The sequence below is a fragment of the Ailuropoda melanoleuca genome, chromosome 12, assembly GCF_002007445.2.
Source record: "Ailuropoda melanoleuca isolate Jingjing chromosome 12, ASM200744v2, whole genome shotgun sequence".
Lineage (NCBI taxonomy): Eukaryota > Metazoa > Chordata > Mammalia > Carnivora > Ursidae > Ailuropoda > Ailuropoda melanoleuca.
The window spans coordinates 5,668,953-5,689,831 of NC_048229.1; the positions used below are offsets into that span (position 1 = coordinate 5,668,953).

At 41.1% G+C, this 20,879-nt stretch overlaps 1 protein-coding gene across 3 annotated transcripts in view; it reads right to left on the bottom strand.

Moving 5' to 3' along the window:
• GTF2H3 (general transcription factor IIH subunit 3) overlaps positions 1 to 20,879 on the bottom strand; it is a 23,720-nt gene continuing 2,841 nt past the window's right edge. Inside the window, exons 2-14 of one of the 3 annotated variants that reach the window (XM_034639306.1) lie at positions 20,474 to 20,553; positions 14,114 to 14,156; positions 13,828 to 13,934; positions 12,271 to 12,437; positions 9,402 to 9,464; positions 8,287 to 8,316; positions 8,110 to 8,138; positions 5,767 to 5,841; positions 4,668 to 4,721; positions 1,739 to 1,807; positions 1,189 to 1,324; positions 1,051 to 1,087; positions 1 to 969 (exon numbers count right to left, since the gene is read on the bottom strand). In XM_034639306.1, coding sequence (XP_034495197.1) covers positions 900 to 969; positions 1,051 to 1,087; positions 1,189 to 1,324; positions 1,739 to 1,807; positions 4,668 to 4,721; positions 5,767 to 5,841; positions 8,110 to 8,138; positions 8,287 to 8,316; positions 9,402 to 9,464; positions 12,271 to 12,437; positions 13,828 to 13,904 — 807 coding nt within the window. In that variant the 5' untranslated portion in view covers positions 13,905 to 13,934; positions 14,114 to 14,156; positions 20,474 to 20,553 and the 3' untranslated portion in view covers positions 1 to 899. Of the gene's footprint in view, positions 970 to 1,050; positions 1,088 to 1,188; positions 1,325 to 1,738; positions 1,808 to 4,667; positions 4,722 to 5,766; positions 5,842 to 8,109; positions 8,139 to 8,286; positions 8,317 to 9,401; positions 9,465 to 12,270; positions 12,438 to 13,827; positions 13,935 to 14,113; positions 14,157 to 20,473; positions 20,554 to 20,879 lie in introns of those variants that run through there. The other 2 variants (XM_002913137.4, XM_034639308.1) reach the window with 2 other exon arrangements.

Consider the following 20,879-nt stretch of genomic DNA (forward strand, 5'->3'; position numbering starts at 1 on the left):
TTGAAATTAAAAATACTTTTTATTTTGGACCTGTCGCACTTGTCAGTAGTAAATCCAAAGCTTCTAGAGAACAGTTCTCCAACATTAATGCTTTTTTTTTCTCATTACAAAAGAATTCTATCTGGGGGACAATGCTGAACCAGAAAGAATCCATTCTCCACCAAGAAATTCCCCCTCCAAACCTAGACCCAGTTTTCACAGATAAGCTCTTCACGCTACTATCTCTGAAGAGAAAGTCGCTGCCAGAGTACCGTACCCCCTTCTCCACACTCTCAAGCTCAGACTTTGTACTTACTCAGTGACAAACAATTATTATGTGGATGACTGTGTCCAGACACGCAGTGATGTCAGACAAAAGCAAAACTACCTGCTAGTATCTGAAGCTAAATCTCAACTTAGACAATAAGGATTTTATTTACGTGACTATCGTCAAAGTCAGCTGTTGATGCAAGGAAGACGGTCTGTCTTGATTAATGCCATTACTGCATGGTCGCTTTTTCTAAAACTGTGCTCAGATTTCACTGGTCATACATTTCACAGGCAGAACCCAGACTCGGGTCACAGAGTCTAAGGCCTGCCATCAGTCATGCCAGGCTGACAATGATCACCTCATTAAAAAAAAAAGAAGAAGAAGAAAAAAAAAGTCACTAACTAATGTGTGCTTTCTTCTCCCTTTGTGGACAAAAACCAGTCAGAGAAGATTGCATAGAATGACTCCCTCAAATAAAGCAGTCCCCCAAAAACAGCATGAGGGTAATGGCCTAGAAATCTTTTCTGTAAGAAACGTCATTCAAAATTATCCCACACACGCTGTATTTTTTCAGGGCCTCCTAACGTAGATTCCGCCATACAATTTCTATTAATAGGCTCTGAAAGATTGGGGGGGCGGTGTCTTATGATCACATGGACACTTTCAGTTTCTTTTTCTTGGCCTTCAGCACAGGAGGCAGAGAAATCTTAAAGGCTGTCCTGTAACGACAGAGGAAGACCCTCTTCAGAGCTCTGGATCTTTCCCGTGTGAGCCAGCCACACCACCCCAGGGATACTTACTCGCACGTCGTGCAGATAGGACTGAAATTGCAGAATACTGTAAATTTGAAAAACAAAACAAACAGGATGTGGAAAAAAACCGCACAGTTGACTATTTTCTGCCACCCCCACCACAGAAAACTCTGTATTTGAACTTACTTGACAAGCACACAGAACAGACATAGCCAATTTCAATGAGATTTCGATGACAGAAGCAAGCTGCCCGGTAGTCCACATGAATTGGGGGTGGGAGGATTAGCTGAGATCTTTGATCTTGATCAGGAAGAAAAACCCACTGTAAAAAATAAAAAATAGATTAAAAAACGAGGCCAGAAAATTTTATTTAAAACATGGGGAAAAATAACCGGAAGTTAGAACATAGGTATCAGATATTAGACAGGGGAACACTAAGGAGAATAATAAATTAGGATTTTCCTTAAAAATCTATCAAGAATGGCTTTTCTCTTCAGTCAGCAGTCACGGAGCACCTCCACAGGCAGCCACTGTTGTGTGAACAGTCCTCCAACAGTCTGCACACAGCTGCCTTCAAAGACGCCCTGGAGTGCACCCTTCTAGCTTCCAAACCCCTGGGCCACCCATCTACTCCTTCTCCCACTTACTAGCATCCGCCATCGTGCTCCCCTTCAATCCCCAGGAGACGGGGCTCACCCAGATGCAAGGTGTTAGGGTGCTGCTGATGGTTCCTTACCAGTAAATACTGCAGAAGGGAAGGCATCTGAGGCACCTTCAAGTACAGTCCCCCCGTGATGTCACAAGCCTGCAAGACATCCAAAGGGCTCTCTGCCAAACCGGCACTCGCTTAGCTTTTCCAGAGGGATGTAATTCTTCGGGTCTCCAAAGGAGAGGGGGATATGACAGAGCCGAACAAAAGGGCATGTTTTCCCAAGGGTGTCTGAGGACCAGAAACTTCCTGCTAGCTCTCAAGGCATTCAACTATTTTTCCTGCAGACACCACACTCTTTCACCCTTTGAAGACCTTAGCGTAGCACAGCCCATGCCCCTTCTGCTCTGCGTTTGCTACTGATGAAATTATTCTGGTGTGTTTACTCCTCTCATTTTCATTATATTTTTAACAACAGCTTTGAGATCATTCTCGGGCCATAAAATTCACTCTCTAAAGTGTGTGCTTCACTACTTTCTACTGTCCTCAGAGTTGTGCAACTGTCACCACTACCTAGTTCCAGAACATTTCCTCACCCCAAGAAGAAACCCCATACTTATTAGCAGTTACTCTTAACCCCCTACCCCTAGGCTACCAGTGATCCACTTTCTATCTCGATGGATTTGCCTATTCCGGACATTTCAGATAAAGGGACTCATACAATTTTCCTTTAGCATCATGTTTTCAAGGTTTATCTACATTGTGGCAAGATCAGTACTTGATTCCTTTATATGACTAAATAATACTCAATTGTATGGTTATACCACAATTTGTTTAACTCCATTCACCCACTGATGGACTCTTGGGTGCAACTGCGGGAAGATAGAGAGTCAATCAGTTAAGTAAATGCAGAAATAATGTCACAGGTTATGATCACTTCTACGAAGAATAATGAAGTTGGGTAAGGAGACAGGGAGTGACACTGGATGGTCAGGGAAGGCTTCTCTGAGGAGGTGACACAGAAGCAGAGACCCAAATGAGGGCAGGGAGGAGACCATGAAAATATCTGAGGAAAAGCCTTAGAAGCAGAAGGAACAGCAGATGCAGACACCCTTGGGCTGTGGCAGGCTTGTAGTTTTAAAGCGATAGCAAGGAGCCCAGTGTGGCTGGAGTAAAGAGGGAGATTCCATGGGGACAGAGAGATACCCAGAAACCATATCGGGTAAGGAATAGAGATGGCCATGGCAAAACTCTGGGTTTTAGTCTATGTGTGAGGGGACGCCATGGGAGGGTTTTAAGCAGGTGAATGACAAGATCTGATTTATATTTTGAAAGCTTCATTCTGACTGCCTTGTTGAGAATGGACTTTGGTGGGCGGGGTAAGCATAGAAACAGAGACCAGTTAACAGATACTACGATCCTCCCCTTGAGTGGAAGCAACGAAGGAGAAGACATATGGTGGGATTCACGGACTATTTCAAAGATCAAGTCAAAAGGATTGGCTAATGGGTAGGAAAGGAGAGGAAGAGAAGAAACAAGGCAGAGTCAGGATTTTGGCTTAAGGGGCTAATGAACTGAGCTGCCACGTGCTGAGATGGGGAGGCCCGTGGGAGGCAGCGTGGAAAAAATCAGGGGTTGTGTTTCAGACATGTTAAAGTTGAGATGCTGCTGGATGTCCAAGGGGAAATACTGCCTATGCAGCTGACTATGTGAGTCGGGAACACAGAGAGCCTGCGTCTGGCCCAGACACAGCGATGTGAGGGTCAGGGAGGCAGAGCTGGTATTTAAACTCACGGCACAGGCAAGATCTTGTAGGAGTTAGCAGACGCTGCGTAGACTGAAATGTGCAGTTAAAAAAATGTATTCAACCTTTTTAATTTTTTAATTCTGAAATATAGCCATATGTGCAAGAATATATATACATAACATGTAAGTATGGTTTAAATAAAACAAACGCTATTACCTAACATCAAGCTTAAGAAAAAGGACACTTTGGAACCTCTGACGCTAGTGTACTTCCTAATCGTATCTCCCCTTCCCACTCTGTGTCTTCGGCAGTATCCTAAACTCAGCATTTTCCAGTTTTGTGCTTTTAACGGCTCTTTTAGCAAAGAATATTTCTTGTGGTCGAAAAAACATTTATCAAAAGTTCGGCAATTTCTTCAGTCTCATTTCTTTCTTTTTTTCTCCCTTTTTCGTTAAATTAAATTTCAGTTTCATACGTTTGACCGAAAAGCAACATCTAACAGTGCTGTCCAACAGAAATATAATGTGGGTGACACGTGAAACTTAAAATTTTCTAGCCACGTAAAAAAAGGAAAAAAAAAACCGATAAAATTAATTTTAATACAATTTGATTTAACTCGATATACCCTACGTACTGTCATCTTAACATGTGATCAAGATGAAAATCCTCTACATTCCGTCCTTCATACCAAGTCTGTGAAAGTCAGTGTGTGACTTTACACTTTACAGCACATCTCAATTCACCAGACTCATTGCAAGAGCTCAACGGCCATATAACTGTCACATAGGACAGCACAGATCTGGGGTACGAGCCTGTCTTTATAAAATTCTCTGCTTAGCGATCCATTCTTCCATCTACATCTATACAGAGAGATCTACCATGCTGTTTACCTAATATTAGCAACGGTAATTTTAAGATGATAGGATTTAAAGGTATTTTTTTTACCCCTTTAAAAAATACTTTCCTGAGTTGCTTGAATTCATTTCAATATGTGAATCACTTTTACAGAAGCAATCATTATGTAAAACATAAATAAAAATTTTAAAGGAACCAGAGAGTTGTACACCTGAAACTAATGTGACATTGTGGGTCAATAATACTTCAATAAAAAAAATAAAATAAGGACCAGAGAGATGTTAGTGCTCTAAACAACAGCATCACACAGGCTAATTCCTAAAAATGTGTGAAGGCTGGCGACAGGCAGTTAACAATAAGAGAACACACCATGCTCCCCTGACCACCAACACCACACTTCCATTGAACACGTACCTGCTGGAGGAGTCCTGAATCCGAGTCTAAAACACAGGCATCGATCAAAATATTCTGAAATGAACATTCCGAAAACATTACAGGAATAATAAAAATAATGACTGTCTTACACTGGGAACCTACTATGTGTTAGATTATTATTTTTTTTTAGACAATTCTTAAAACGGCTTATTTGATATGCAGAATAACCGCAAGGCAGATATTCGAGCTGCATTTTGCAGCTGAAGCACCCAGGCTTTGGTCAGGCTGTGGTCACAGAGCTTGGGGGGGGGTAGTGCTGTCACCCCCAGTCTGCCTGTCTCCAAAGCCCATGGTCTTTTCACTAGATCATGCTGCCGATCCAACACAGAGAATACTTGGCATGAATATGGCAGCATTTTGGGTTAAAACTTAAGTTTTAAGAAAGTTTTTTTTTAAACATATCAAAGAAAACCTATTAGTGATAATTCATTTGAATTAGTATAAATTCATTCAATTATTTGCAAAGTAAAACTATCAAATCTTGATAAAACCTCCCTAAAGCAAAGAGATAGAGGAACTGAGGCAAGGCTCACGAAAACTGTAAACCAGGGATTCTTAGCCTGAGGTCCAAGGATGGGTTAAACAGGGTTGCACGAATACCATGAAACTAGATGCAAAACTGTGTGTCAGTGTACCTTTTTCTGGGGACCCATAAGATCCATGCGTCCAAAACAGAGAAATGACTAGTATAAAATATCAATTCCAGATTCTTCATCCACTGATAAGGACATTTAGTCAAAATACCTCTGTATGTAGGTCATTCAAAAAATAAAATTCATTATGAAACAATATTTTCTAAAAAGAATGCTCCCAAGGGGGTGGGGGGAGTAGAGAGAGAGGCAACCCAAGAAATAGGCTTTTAACTACGGAGAACACACTGATGGTCACCCGAGGGGTGAGGGGTGCGGGGAAGGGGGAACTAGGTGATGGGGACTAAGGAGCACACTTGTGATGAGCTCCGGGTGATGTACGGAAGTGCTGAATTATGATATCACACTCCTGACACTAGCACAACCCTGTATGTTAACTGTGCTGGAATTTAAATTAAAACTAAAAAACAAGGATGCTCCCAATTCACCTGCTTCTGTGCCGCGAAGATGACATTCATGAGGTTCATATACTGCAGCGCGCTGTCCTCTGCAGCCTTAATCACCTAAAAATCACATCCGCGTGAATACCTCGCAGGCACATCCGAGTTCTCACTGCAAACACAACCAAGGCAGCTTTTCTAATCTGCCTGCCTAGTGACCATTCTTCAATAATATGTACAATGTAAAGGTGACTGCAAGAACCTCCCCCAGACCCTACCCTCCAAGACAGTCCGTTAACAGTTCCAGACAGCACCTACGTGCGTGCGTGCGTGCATGCGCACACGCAAACACACACACGCACACACACCCAGAATGATTATCTAGTGCTCTGCAACCTTTCTTTTTTTTTTTTTAAGTAACTCTGCACCCAACATGGGGCTCGAACTCACACCCCGAGATCAAGAGTCACATGCTCTACCCATTAGGCCAGCCGGGCGCCCCTGCAACCTGCTTTTTGGTTTCACAATATCTGGGGGAGTGGGGAATCTTGTATCAATGAATTTAGATGTAGGTCATCCTTCATGCCAACTTCATAGATTCCACTGCTGAACCAACTTTCTATAGAGGACACTGAAGCAGATTCCAATCCTGTTTTAGACGATACTCTGGGGAGCATTCTCATATACGCTTCACACAACTCCCTGACTACTTCCTAAAATAATCGGGGAGATTGCTACAGTATACCTCTGGACAGAGGTTACCAAAGTTCCTCCAAAAAAGCTGTACCAGTTTACCCTCCCATTGGAAATGCAAGAGAATAACCAATCCCCAACGCTGCCACCAACGCTGGGAACTACCCATTTGTGCTGAGCAAGAAGCAAACAATGAAAACCCTGTTACTGGATGTTTCTGTTTCTTTGCTTACTAGTAAGGCTGCGTGTATTTTCAAATGCTAACTGGCCATGTGCATTTCTTCTTTTGTAGGCTGTGTATGTTTTCTACCTATTTTTTTAGAGTAAACCTTAACGTTTAAAGTTTAATTGATAAGGGCGGGACGCCTGGGTGGCTCAGTTGGTTAAGTGTCCGACTCTTGATCTCACTCAGGTCTTGATCTCACAGTCGTTGAGTTCAAGCCCCCAGTTGGGCTCCTCGGCCAGCGTGGGGTCTACTTAAAAAATAAATGAATAAGATAAAAAATAAATAAAATTTANTCAGGTCTTGATCTCACAGTCGTGAGTTCAAGCCCCCAGTTGGGCTCCTCGGCCAGCGTGGGGTCTACTTAAAAAATAAATGAATAAGATAAAAAATAAATAAAATTTAATGGATAAGAGCTCTTTTTCACTTTAGAACTATTAAATTAATCCTGTCAGGTAGCTATGCTGAAAATACTTTTCCTAATAGCTTTTCTTTCATCCTTGATTTTGGGGGTTTGATTTTTCTTGAGGTCTTAAGCTTCACATCATGCTTAGCAAGGTCCTGCCCAACCTGAGATTATTAACAGGTATTTTCTTCCAACACTTTTATGACTTGAACTTTTACAGTGACATGTCTGACCCTTACTAGAATGATTTAGGTGCAAGCAATGAGATCTAACTTTGTTTTCTCCCAAATGGCCAACCAACTGGCCCAGCACCTTTAACTGAATAATTCACTTTCTTCCCACTAACTTAATTGCTTCCATTCCACAAGTCAAACTCTTCCGTGGACCTGATTTTATTTCTGGAGCCAATCTTGCCGTGCCTACNCATTTATTCCGTGCCTACAACTGTGCCAGAACCACACTATTACTGTAGCTTTGCAATGTGTTTTAAGGCCTAACAGAGCAAGTTCCTGCTTATTATTCTCTTTCAGAAAGCACCTGACTACTCTCTTTGATTTATTCTTCCAGATAAAATGTTGATTTTTTTTTCTTTTTAAGATTTTAAGTAATCTCCACACCCAACATGGGGCTCGAACTTACTACCCCAAAATCAAGAGTCACACACTCTACCGACTGAGCCAGCCAGGCACCCCTTACCATTGGAGTTCTTAAAGCACTTGGCACAGAGTCGGCTTCAGATTCCCTGTTCTTCTCCGCCCTCCCCCCATGCCATGACATGCACTATCTCTCAATAAATAAATAAAATCTTAAAAAAAAATTCTGAGATTGCACTGAATTTACAGTTTAACTTTGGAAAAACTGACATCCAAGAATAAAATATGGCTCTCCATTCCTTCAATTCTCTTACATCTCTCAGAATTTTAGTTTTTCATCATAATCAATTTTACACATTGCTTGTTAATTTATTCTGGATATTCATATTTATTATAAATGGGTCTTACTTCCCATTATGCTTTCTAATTGGTTATAGGTGGTATAGAAACATAGTACTGATTTTTTAAAATCTTACCAAAATCCTTGATTTCATTTCCTGATTATCTATAAAGAGATAAAGACAGATTACAATTTAACTGAATCTTATTAAACATATTGTTAAGGTTTTATAACCAATATTTTTAAACAGTCCACCAAAATTATAGCAGTAAAATAAGGATTCCAGATCTCACAAAAAACCACACGCTCCTACCTTTAACCTCCTTGTTCATTCTATGAATGTCTGATTTTTTTTAGCATTAAGGAATTTTAAAATATTATTTAACTTCATAAATACTTATAGTAAGCAGAAAAATAACCTCAAATTTTAAATAAATCCAGCATCCACCTAACTGAAAAAAGAAGTGCTCTATTTCCCATGATAAACACACAAGAGTAATTAGGGGTTTCCAATTACCAACTGCAATCAACCGAATTTGTAACCTGACCTTGTAACCTGACCAAAACATGCTCTCTGCCCCCAGAAAATTAAAATTACCATGATTTATCCTTCTGTGATTATCCACCACACCCTAGATTTCAATACTGGGATGACAGGTAAATCGATAAGCAAGGTAACAAATGTGAAAACCACACACAGATGACCAGGCACCCTCAAAGCCTAGGGCACAGGAATCACTCAATATTTTCCAAAACAAAGAAATTAAATTACAAAAGACAGGGAGAACATAGGGGTGCCTGGGTGGCTCAGTCGGTAAGGCATCTGCCTTCAGCTCAGGTCATGATCTCAGGGTCATGGGATTGAGCCCCACGTCAGGCTCTCTGCTCAGCAGGGAGTCTGCTTCTTCCTGTCTCTCTCTCAAGCAAATAAATAAAGTTTGTTTGTTTGTTTGTTTGTTTGTTTTAAAGACTGGGAGAACATCACACAGACAACATCAAATTCTTAGGACAGTGTTGTTCACTCTATGCTAAGTGCAAATAACCTGGGGCCTCTGGAAAAACCACTCATTTATTAACCTCAGGATCAGTAAATGGCTTTTATGACCAAACACACTGCTCCTAACTTAAGGAAGGTGGAAAAACAAACACACCCTCCCCAATTTGTCAAAGCAAGATAACAGCATCCTGAAGAATGTGTTGGGAGCAGAAGGATATACTAGAGAAACCAGAGTCTTCTTTTTCTTTACATATCAAGTTTTTACAGCTTATCTTAAAAACATTCCGAAGCCAAGATAAACTATCTTTTGATTATCCACCCCTTTAGAATACTCATGCCTTTCCTTAATATGAACACCCAAGGTTCTAAAAATTATCACAAGTTAAGATACTCAGAAGACACTTTCTGAATGCCTAGAACACCAAGGATACAGCAAAGAGCTTTGGCGAGGGATCCTGCCAGCAGTGTTTCTGTATGTTGACCCTTTATCTCACCTGCAAAAAAAAAAAAGAAAAAAAAAATTAAAGAGAACTTTTAGGTATTTTCTTGAACTAAAATCATCTTCAAATCAAAGCATTCTTCTTTGTGAATAAAATCAGCTGACATTTCCAAGTCAGGTTTAAAAACATAGATAGGGGGCACCTGGGTGGCACAGCGGTTAAGCGTCTGCCTTTGGCTCAGGGTGTGATCCCGGCGTTATGGGATCGAGTCCCACATCAGGCTCCTCCGCTATGAGCCTGCTTCTTCCTCTCCCACTCCCCCTGCTTGTGTTCCCTCTCTCGCTGGCTGTCTCTATCTCTGTCAAATAAATAAATAAAATCTTTTAAAAATAAATAAATAAATAAATAAAAACATAGATAGCAATCTGTTCTCAGTAATGCTTAAGTAAGCAATTTTTAACATTTTCTCAATTTAAAATATCCTGTGGTCAGGGGCTGAGTGGGTACAAAGCTTCAGTTTGGGATAATCTGGGAATGGACAGTGGTGATGTTTGTACACAGTGTGAATGTACTTAACGCCACTGCACTGCACATTTTAAAATGGCTGAATGGTAAATTTTATTTTATGTATATTCTCTTTTTTTTTTAAGGATTTTATTTTTAAGTAATTTCTACACCCAATGTGAGGCTCGAACTCACAACCCTGCAATCAGGAGTCACATGCTCCACTGACTGAGCCAGCCAGGAGACCCCTACGTTATGTATATTTGACCACACTAAAATACCCTGGTGGTTATCTGGAAAAGCTCAGGTTTGTTAGTGACCTAAATGGTACAAGAGGTCACGCGCAGCTGCTTGGTCTGAGCCTCTCTGCCCTCCTTCCCACCACTTCTTTTGTCTCACGTCCCTCGGACAGCTGCCCTGCTAGTGGAAAGGGGGCTGGGAGAAGCCCTCTGGTGGTGGCAAGCAGGGACAAAGCTGGCAACTTGTTCGAAGCCTTGAGTGAAAAAAGTCAAGCAGCTCAAGAGGGTGGAGAGCCCAGACTAACATCTGGTGTGAATGGGGCCTGCAGCTGGTCCAGGAGCACGGATACCTCCACCCACGGGTGAAGGTCAGACCAGGAAAGGTCTTGAACACCATACTGAGAAGACCCACAGTTTTACCCTGGAGACCCATAGTTCTCAAAGTATGATTCTAGAACCAGGTATAAGAGCATCACTCGGGAACTTAACAGAAACACTGATTCTTGGGACCACCCTGGACCTGCTAAATCAGAAACTGCAGGGTGGGAGCCAGCATTTTATTTTAACAAGCCCTCCAGGTGATTTTTACCAGCTTTACTGGGGTATAACTGACAGATCATAAAATTCACTCCTTTTAAGTAAACAATTCTATGGGGTTTTTTTAGAAAATTTAGAGAGTTGTAAACGATTACCACAACCCAATTTTAGAACATTTCCTTTACCCCAAAAGATCACTCGGGCCAATTTTAGTCACTCCTCCCGCGCCCCGGGAAACCACTAACCTACTTCCTGTCTCTAAAGAGTTGCCTTTCCCTTCCAGGTGACTCTGACACAGGCTACCGTTTAAAAACCACAGTCTACCGGCAACAAGGGAACCAGTAACAGACTTTAAGCCAGGAAATAGTAGCTCTGGTTTTTAGAAGGATTAGCTGTGAAAGAGTTAAGGAAAGACCTGAATGGGGACAGACAGGAGTCAGCAGGCAGAAGCTGTTAGAATGGTCCAGAGCAGCAGCTCTCCACCTGAGCAACTGTGCCCTCCTGGGGAGATGTGGCAAAGTCTGAGCTATATTTGGTTGTTGCAAGCGAGGGATGTTATGACATCTAATAGGTCGAGGCCCGGGATATTGTTAAGTATCCTCCAAAGCACAAGAGAGTCCCCACAACAAAGAATCATACCCAAAATGCCAACGGTGCTGGGGTGGAGCCAGATGACATAAAAGAGGTCAGATTTTGGAGGTACTTCTAAAGCTGAACTAATAGGATGTCATAGCTGATTAGATGTTGAATGTGAGCAGAGAAGGGTCAAAAATGAAAGCTTTGAATCTGAAAAAGTAGGTGAATGGGCGTGGCAGAAACTGGAAACGTGGAAATGGTGGTGCAGCTGGGAGGGAAAGATAAGGAAACTAGGCTGGGGTGTGTTAGCCAGATTGTGGGACACCTATGTGGAGACATTTGCTGAAAGAAAGGCTCAATTAGAGACAAAGACTGGGAAGTGTTCACGTAGAAATGATAATTAAAGACAAGAGTGGGCAGGGGCGCCTGGGTGGCATGGCGGTTAAGCATCTGCCTTCGGCTCAGGACGTGATCCCGGCGTTATGGGATCGAGCCCCACATCAGGCTCCTCCGCTATGAGCCTGCTTCTTCCTCTCCCACTCCCCCTGCTTTTGTTCCCTCTCTCGCTGGCTGTCTCTATCTGTGTCGAATAAATAAATAAAATCTTTAAAAAAAAAAAAAAAAGACAAGAGTGGGCGAAAACATACAGAGGGAGAAAAAATAAGAAAATAATGTGGGGGATTAAAAACCCTATTTTTTATGGGACAAGATGAAGGAAAAGTCAGAAATGAAAGAATGGTCCAAAAAAGAGGAATAACAAGTCAAAAGGATATCCTCAGACGCTAAGAGTATATTCCAAGAAGTAGAGGCCGGCGGATAGCGTGAGACGCTGGCGAGGTCAGGCAAACAAGGCACAGGCTTTGATAAAAATGATTTTACAAAAGAAAACAGAGAACACAAGTAAATACTCCCAAGAACCCCAAATCTCTGGACCTAAAGCCTCAAGGACCTGCACATTCAACTGCAATTTTAAAATAACAATAATGGAGAAAGAAAACCATTACTCTTGGTCATGAGATCCTTAATCTCTTCAGCGATAATTTCGTTCGCTGCTGTGAACAACTCATATTTCCCATCCTTGCTCCCTGAGGGGCTGAATTCAGAAGAAGGGTTGCCAGGGTCTCCAAAAAAGTCTCCAAGTCTGCCATTCTTTCCAGGATATAAGAATCGACTGAAACAGTGGGGAAAAAAACACCGAGTTACACGAGGACTCTGTCCTCACTCAACATCCAGATGAAATTCAGAAGAGAAAACAACCACATCAATTCTCACAAGATTCTGTAATAAATTTCATTTTTAAGAAATGTATAAGGCAGGCAAATTGGCAAACATGAGTCTACCACCAGAGAATGTTTTAATGATCCCCACTGTTTTCTCACAAATGAAAAGAAATAAAGCGTGTGCTGGATCCCAGTCTCTTAAAATGCCTTAGGGTGGTTCTCATTCTACTTTCTCAGATGCCAACTGGGAAGAGAATCATACCAAATTCTAACTTATGACCAGTTTATTATTTGAGGTATATTTATCTACCCCAGTAATAAAAATCTGCCCTGAAAAGATCCTCCTAGTGCTTCATGATTTTTACAGTAATCTTGTAAAAACACATATTTGGTTTTTCTAAAAGTTGGAACACTTTGCTTTTTATAGTTTTTCTTTGGATGTCTTAACCAAATCAGTGTCATCTTTCTCTTTCAACTCTGAGAAAAATGCCTGGTTATCATGGGAGCGGGAGCACGCACCTGGTGGCCCACAGGCTCTTTCAACACACCAAAGAGAGTAGCCCTAAGAAATGAGAAATTTGAGAACTATCCACTGACCTCATATGAAATACGCTGGTACACAAGAGTCACTTCTACCAAGATGTGACATTTAATCAAGACCTAGAAGAGCCGTGTCCTACATGGAGAGGATTCTATGGTCAGCATATACATGAAAAGTAAATACGGTGAAAATATGTAGCACATACGTGGTCATATCTGCAGAGCTGCACACCTTCAGTCCCCTGAAGAGACTCTAAGCCGGCCAGTTCTCACACCGTGCTGGGAAAGGTCACTGCATCTTCAGCTGAGCACCACATGGAGTAGTTGGCTTGGGTTAAAACCCAATTAACAAGAAAAACCCTTATCTATAAACACCAGAATCACACCCGGAGCAGTGAAACACTACACCCCGAGAAGTACACAGGGCCCAAGACTGGCTGAAAGAAAGTAGAATCACACCTCCCATTTCACCTGCCCCCTGGGGCAGACTCACTCGAAAAACAGTAATAGGAGCTGCCGGCCTTGCTTGACAATTTTCCCTGTTTTTTGCCGAGAGAGGATGGTTGAACCCGGTAAGTTAAATGTGCACATGATGCAAATCTATTAGGTATCAGCTAATGAAGTTTCCAATATTCATTCCTACCAAAATGTACATGTACTGATTCTTGATGCTGTTAGTCTTACTCAATGCTACATTAAAAATTTTTTTGCAACACAGAAAAGGAATAGTGCACGCCGACTGGCATAAAAACCTCACAACTGGGAAGCGCTGAATAGGGAGAGTAATCACTAGGCTCATACCTTTCTTGAATGTGACTTGCTATCACAGCGAGTTTGTTGGAACGATTCATGAACAAATGAGAATTTCCCAGCACCATCACGGCATCTATGCATTTTGATAAAGTAAACTGTTGAAAAACGGAAAACGTTAGAAAAGGCAAAGTAGCTATCCAAATAACTAGGTTAGGTCTTGAAATGATAAAGATTTCATTTAAATTTTATTCGCTGCTAAAAATTTGCTCAGGAGCTCCCTCCTCCACAGTCATAAGCAAAAACACCTGAAAACTAGTTTTCTAATTTTACTTACGTAAGATGATTTCTACATCAGTGCGTTATTCCACAAATATTCTCTGCAAACATTTAAGGAACACAAACATGTCATATATTCTATGATAAAATTACTAGCAAACTATTACTACACACAAAGTAGATGATTAATACATACTGATTAAATTGGTGATTTGTAAAAGTTCTCAATTCATTCACTTGCTAAGTATGCTAAGCCTGTTATCTGTCAGGTAAAGATCCCTTCTTTCGTGGAGCTTACATTCTCACGAGTACTAATATTACTAAAAAATGTAGGTAGATATTTTTATAATCCTGGAATAAAGCATGTTTCTCTTAAAGAAAAAGAATACTTCCAGCAGCAAAGAAAGGCTGATAAATTCCACTTTATTAAGAAAAAAGTAAAGCAGGGGCGCCTGGGTGGCACAGTGGTTAAGCATCTGCCTTCGGCTCAGGGCGTGATCCCGGCGTTGTGGGATCGAGCCCCACATCAGGCTCTTCAGCTGTGAGNATAAAGCATGTTTCTCTTAAAGAAAAAGAATACTTCCAGCAGCAAAGAAAGGCTGATAAATTCCACTTTATTAAGAAAAAAGTAAAGCAAACCTATTAAAATTTCTATATGGCAAAAAAATGACTGTGAACAAAAGTGAAAGGCAAATTGCAAACTGGGAAAATATAATATCAACATATGACAGGCAAAAGGTTAACCTTCTAATATACAGAGTGTCCACNAAAGCAAACCTATTAAAATATCTATATGGCAAAAAAATGACTGTGAACAAAAGTGAAAGGCAAACTGCAAACTGGGAAAATATAATATCAACATATGACAGGCAAAAGGTTAACCTTCTAATATACAGAGTGTCCACAGATCAGTTAAAAAAAAAAAAATACCAGAAGAGGAAAAAGGGCAATGCCCCAGGGAAAAATACAAAGGGCCATCAAATACAGTAAAAGCAAACTGAGAGAGCTTTTATGGTATATGATATTGGCAAAAGATAAAATAAGGAAAGAGAACATCTTGTGTGGGTTCCCCAAAAAAAAGGCATTCTCATATACCACTGGTGAGAGTTAAAAATGAAACAGTATTTATTCTTGGACAGTAACAGGGTAATATGCAGTGACGTGCTGTTCTATCTATAAAACGGAATACTATTCAGCAATAAAAGGAATGAATTACTGTAACAACACAGACAAATCTCAAGATAATTATGCTGAGTAAAGAAACCAGACCAAAAGTAATCCCACTACATATTGATTTCATTTATATAAAATTCCAGAAAATGCAAACTAATCTATAATGACAAAACAGATCAGAGGTTGCCTGGAGCGGGGACAAGCAGACAGAAGTGGGTAGGATAAATTACAAAGGAACATGAAGAAACTTCTGGGGGTGACAGATTTATACATTCATTATTTTGACTGCGATGATAATTTCACAAATGTACACATATATGAAAACATATCAAACCAAACACTTGAAATATGTGCTGTAAACTACGTGTCAATTATATCTCGATAAAGCTAATTTTAACTTTGACTTTTCTTTTGCATTTTTATTTTTATTTATTTATTTTTTAAAGATTTATTTATTTATTTATTCATTCAACAGAGATAGAGACAGCCAGCGAGAGAGGGAACACAAGCAGGGGGAGTGGGAGAGGAAGAAGCAGGCTCATAGCGGAGGAGCCTTATGTGGGGCTCGATCCCATAACGCTAGGATCACGCCCTGAGCCGAAGGCAGACGCTTAACCGCTGTGCCACCCAGGCGCCCCTGCATTTTTTTTTATTTTTCTTATTTTATTTTTTTTTTAATTTTTTTTTGATTTTATTTATTTGACAGAGATAGAGACAGCCAGCGAGAGAGGGAACACAAGCAGGGGGAGTGGGAGAGGAAGAAGCAGGCTCATAGCGGAAGAGCCTGATGTGGGGCTCGATCCCACAACGCTGGGATCACGCCCTGAGCCTAAGGCAGACGCTTAACCGATGTGCCACCCAGGCGCCCCCCCTGCATTTTTTTTTTAAAGTAGGCTCTATGCCCGACGTGTGGCTTGCACTCAGGACCCCGAGATCCAGAGTTACATGTTCTACCGACTGAGCTGGCCAGGCACGCCTCGATTTTAAAAAAGACACCATTAAGAAAACGAAGAGACAAGCCATAAAGTCATAGACCAGGAGAAAATATTTGTAAATCATATATTTGAAGAAAACAGTTGTATCCAGAATATATAAAGAGTTCTTACAACTCAGTAATAAAAAAACAAACAGCCCAATTTAAAAGTTGGGTGTAACAACTGAATATGCATTTCAACTAAAAAAATACAAGGACAACTTATAAGCATGTATTACATACATAATAGATACATATTATACCTATATATATAATAGTCATTAAAGAAATATAAATTAAAACGACAACAAGATACCACTACCTACTTACTAGAATGACTGTAACAAAAAAGACAGGTGTTGGCAAGGATGTGAAGACGCTAGAACTCTCACACACTGCTCAAGGGAATGGAAAATGGCGTATCCACTTTTTAAGTCTGGCAGCATCTTAAAGTTAAATCTAAACCCTACCATGTGACCCGGGAATTCAACTCACAGGCATCTACTCAAGAGAAATGCAAACATATGTCCACACAAAGACTTGAGAGTTATCAGCATTATTCATAATAGTCAAAAAGTGGAAACAATCCAAATGTCCATGAACAGACGAGTAAGAAGTATATCCATACGATAAAATACTATTCGGTAATAAAGAGGAACCACCAATACAGGCTACCACATGGGTAAACCTCAAGAAGACTATACTAAGTGGGAAAAAACAAGATCAAACTACTACCTATAACCCAAAGTCGCCCAATATGAAAAATATCATCCAAATAGTTTAATAACTATTAAAAAAATTAATTCATAGTTTAAAACTCCCCAAAAAGCAAACTACAGGCCCAGACGATTTCTCTGGAGAATTGTACCACCCAAGCATCCCTGTACAGAACTTTTCTGATAAAAAGTTAAAAACACAAGGGTGCCTGGGTGGCTCAGTCTGTGAAGAGTCTGCCTCCGGCTCAAGTCATGATCCCAGGGTCCTGCGATGGAGCTCCACATTGGGCTCCTTGCTCAGAGAGGAGCCTGCTTCTCCCTCTTCTGCCTGCTGCTTCCCCTGCTTGTGCTCTCTCCCTCCCTCTCTCTGTCAAATAAATAAAATCTTTTTTAAAAATGTTTAAAAATATATAAAATGCTAATGAAAGAAATCAAGATTGAAAAAAAAAGAAATCAAGATCTAAATAAATGGAGAGATGTACTTTATTTGTAGCTTGGAAGACCTAAGATAATAGGTATAGCAGGGCTATGTAGAGTATATCCTCAAATTGATAAACAGGTTTAACATAATTCCTACCAAGATTCCAACAAGATCTTTTGTAGACATAGACAAGCTCATTCTAAAATTTATATGGTAAGGCAAAGGAACTAGAATAGTTAAAAAAAAACAATTTTGAGAAAGAAAAATAAAGTGGGAGGAATCAGCCTGCTGGAGCCCAAGACTTATTATCTAGCTATCGAAATCAAGACTTTGTGGTATTGATAGAGAGAGACATAAATAGATCAAGGGAAGAGAAAGTACCCAGAAATAAACCCACACATATGAACCCAAGTGATTTTTGACAAATCTGCAAAAGCCATTCGGTAGAGAAAGAGCAATCTTTTTAAAAATGGTGCTGGAGCAATTGCACTATCCATGGGCAAAATAATGAACCTTGAACTAAATTTCACAGATTAAAAAATTAACTCAAAATGGGGGTACCTGGGTAGTGTAGTTGGTGGAGCGGCCGACTCTTGGTTTCGGCTGGGGTTGTGATCTCAGGGTTGTGAGATCAAGCCCCACGTCAGGCCCCTCACTCGTCATGGAGTCTGTTTAAGACTCTCTCTCTCGGGGCGCCTGGGTGGCACAGAGGTTAAGCGTCTGCCTTTGGCTCAGGGCATGATCCCGGCATTGTGGGATCGAGCCCCACATCCGGCTCCTCCACTATGAGCCTGCTTCTTCCTCTCCCACTCCCCCTGCTTGNCTCTCGGGGCGCCTGGGTGGCACAGAGGTTAAGCGTCTGCCTTTGGCTCAGGGCATGATCCCGGCGTTGTGGGATCGAGCCCCACATCCGGCTCCTCCGCTATGAGCCTGCTTCTTCCTCTCCCACTCCCCCTGCTTGTGTTCCCTCTCTCGCTGGCTGTCTCTATCTCTGTCGAATAAATAAATAAAATCTTAAAAAAAAAAAAAAAAGACTCTCTCTCTCCCTCTCCCTCTGTCCCTACCCCTGCGTGTGCTTGCTCACTTTCTCTCTCTCTAAAAATAAACAAATAAAATCTTTTTTAAAAATTAAATCAAGATAGATTCTGGATTTTTTTTAAGATTTTATTTTTAAGTAATCTCTACACCCAATGTGGGGCTCAAACTCACAACCCTGAGATTAAGAGTCACAGGCTCTATCGACTGAGCCAGCTGGGTGCCCCTGGATTGTGGATTTAAACATAAAACTTTTCACAGAAGACACTGGCGAAAATCTTTATGACACAGAGCAAGGTTGAGAATCCTTACAGCACCAAAAGCACAGGCTATATTTTTTAAACATCGAGAAACTGGACTTGATCAAAATTAAAGACCTCCTACTCCATGAAAGATCGCCAGAAGATGAAAACACACGCTAAAGACTAGGAGAAAATACTTGCAAACAAGATATCTGACAAAGGGCTTATATCTCAAATACATAAAGAACTCTCAAAACCCAACAGTTAAACATAACTCAACAATCCAACTAGAAAATGGACACATGACATGCAAAGACATCTCAGGGGGGTTCTCCGTATGGCAAACAAGCCTGTGAGAAGCCACGCGACACAGCCAGCTACTGAGGAAACGCAATCCAGGCCACAACGAGGGATCGTTACACACCTCTGGAAACAGCTAGTATAAAAACGTGTCATCATTGAATGCTGGTGAGGGGAGGGAGAAACTGCATCTCTTACACTTCGCTGGTGGGAATGTAAATCCATTCTAGAAAACCATGTAGCAGTTTCTTATAAAACCAAACACATGTTCTAGCAGTTGCAATCCTGGACGCTTATCCCACAGAAATGAAAATTTCTATCCGCAAGAAAACGTCTATACAAATTTTCAGAGCAGCTTTTTATGTAATAGCCAACAACGGAAAAGCACACCCCAAATGTGGAGCTTTCCCTGAGTGACAGAACAAACTGCGGTATCTCATCCCAAGGAATACCACCGGCGACAGAAAAAACACACTGACACCCCCAAACGACCTGAAACGATCAAGGGCATTCTGTTGAGTGAAAAAAAAAACCAACCTCAGAAACACTTTATGACCTATTTACAGAACTAGAGTGCTGGAGAACGGTAGTAGGTCAGTATTTACGACCGCTCGGGAGCAGGGACTGACTACAAAGGGGTAGGCAGCACCTATAAAGGGAGCTCTAGGGAGCTCCTGTGTGTGATGAACGGTTCTCTGTCTTGACCGTGGTGCTGGTTACACAAATCTATACACGTGGTAAGATAGCACAGAACCACACGTACACACGAATGCAAGTCAAACTGTTGTGATCTGAGTAAAGTCTCAAGAGCGTACTGCTGTCAGTTTCCTGGTTTCGCTCTTGGACTCTAGGGTACACGAGATGTTACCACTGGGAGAAGCTGGAGTAAGGGTACACGGGACCTCTCTGCTACCACTTTTTAAAAAAATTTCCTAGGAGTCTGTAATTATTTCAAAATAAAACATTTCAAAATAGATGTTTTTTAAAGGACTACATATTTGTGGAATATGTTAAATGTCCAGAAAAGGCAATATAGAGGCAGAAAGTAGATCAGCGGTCGCATGCAACTAGGGGATAGAAGCAGTGACTGTGAACAGGCACGAGGGAACTTTCTGGGGTGATAGAAATATTCTAAAATGAAATTGCCGTGATGGTTACACGCTTTTATTGTGACTTCTACTAAAGAAGCATTGAATTGTACATTACAATGGATGAATTTTATGGTACGTAAAATATGCCTTAATAAAGCTGATTTTTGGGGGCACCTGGGTGGCTCAGTTGATTAAGCTCCTGCCTTTGGCTCAGGTCATGATCCCAGGCTCCTGGGATGGAGCCCCACCATCGGACTCCCTGCTCCACAGGGAGCCTGTTTCTCCCTCTCCCTCTGCCTGCCACTTCCCCTGCTTGTGCTCGCTCACTCTCTGTCAAATAGATAAATAAAATCTTCTAAAAAAAATAAAATAAAGCTGATTTTTTTAAATGAAGCTGATTTTTTAAAAAGCAATATAAACACACAGTTAAACCAGAATTATCCACAGGCCTCCTCAAGCAATCTTACCTGAGATTCCTTTAATGCTTGCTTTCCCCACCAAATTGGGTTGGTATCAACTACAATAACTAGAAGATTCAATTCATCTTCTGAAAATATTAACAAAAATAAACACATTAGCATCATGAAAGCATATCCAAGCTAACATTCCCAATTTGTCATTTAAACCCACAGCAAACACCACCACATGCCTCTACATGTTTATCAGCCTCAATCATGAAATTAACTGAAGGCCAAGTGCTTTTATGATTTAAAGCTCTGTGGGCCCTTAGCAGGTTCTTGCCGGCTTTCTGTCCCACTGCATCTTTCGTGCACTAGAACGTAAGCACCGTGACGGGAGCTTGTCCGTCTTGTCATTGCTTATCTTCTGCTCCTGGCACAACTGCCTAGCACGTGGCAGATGCTCAATAAATAC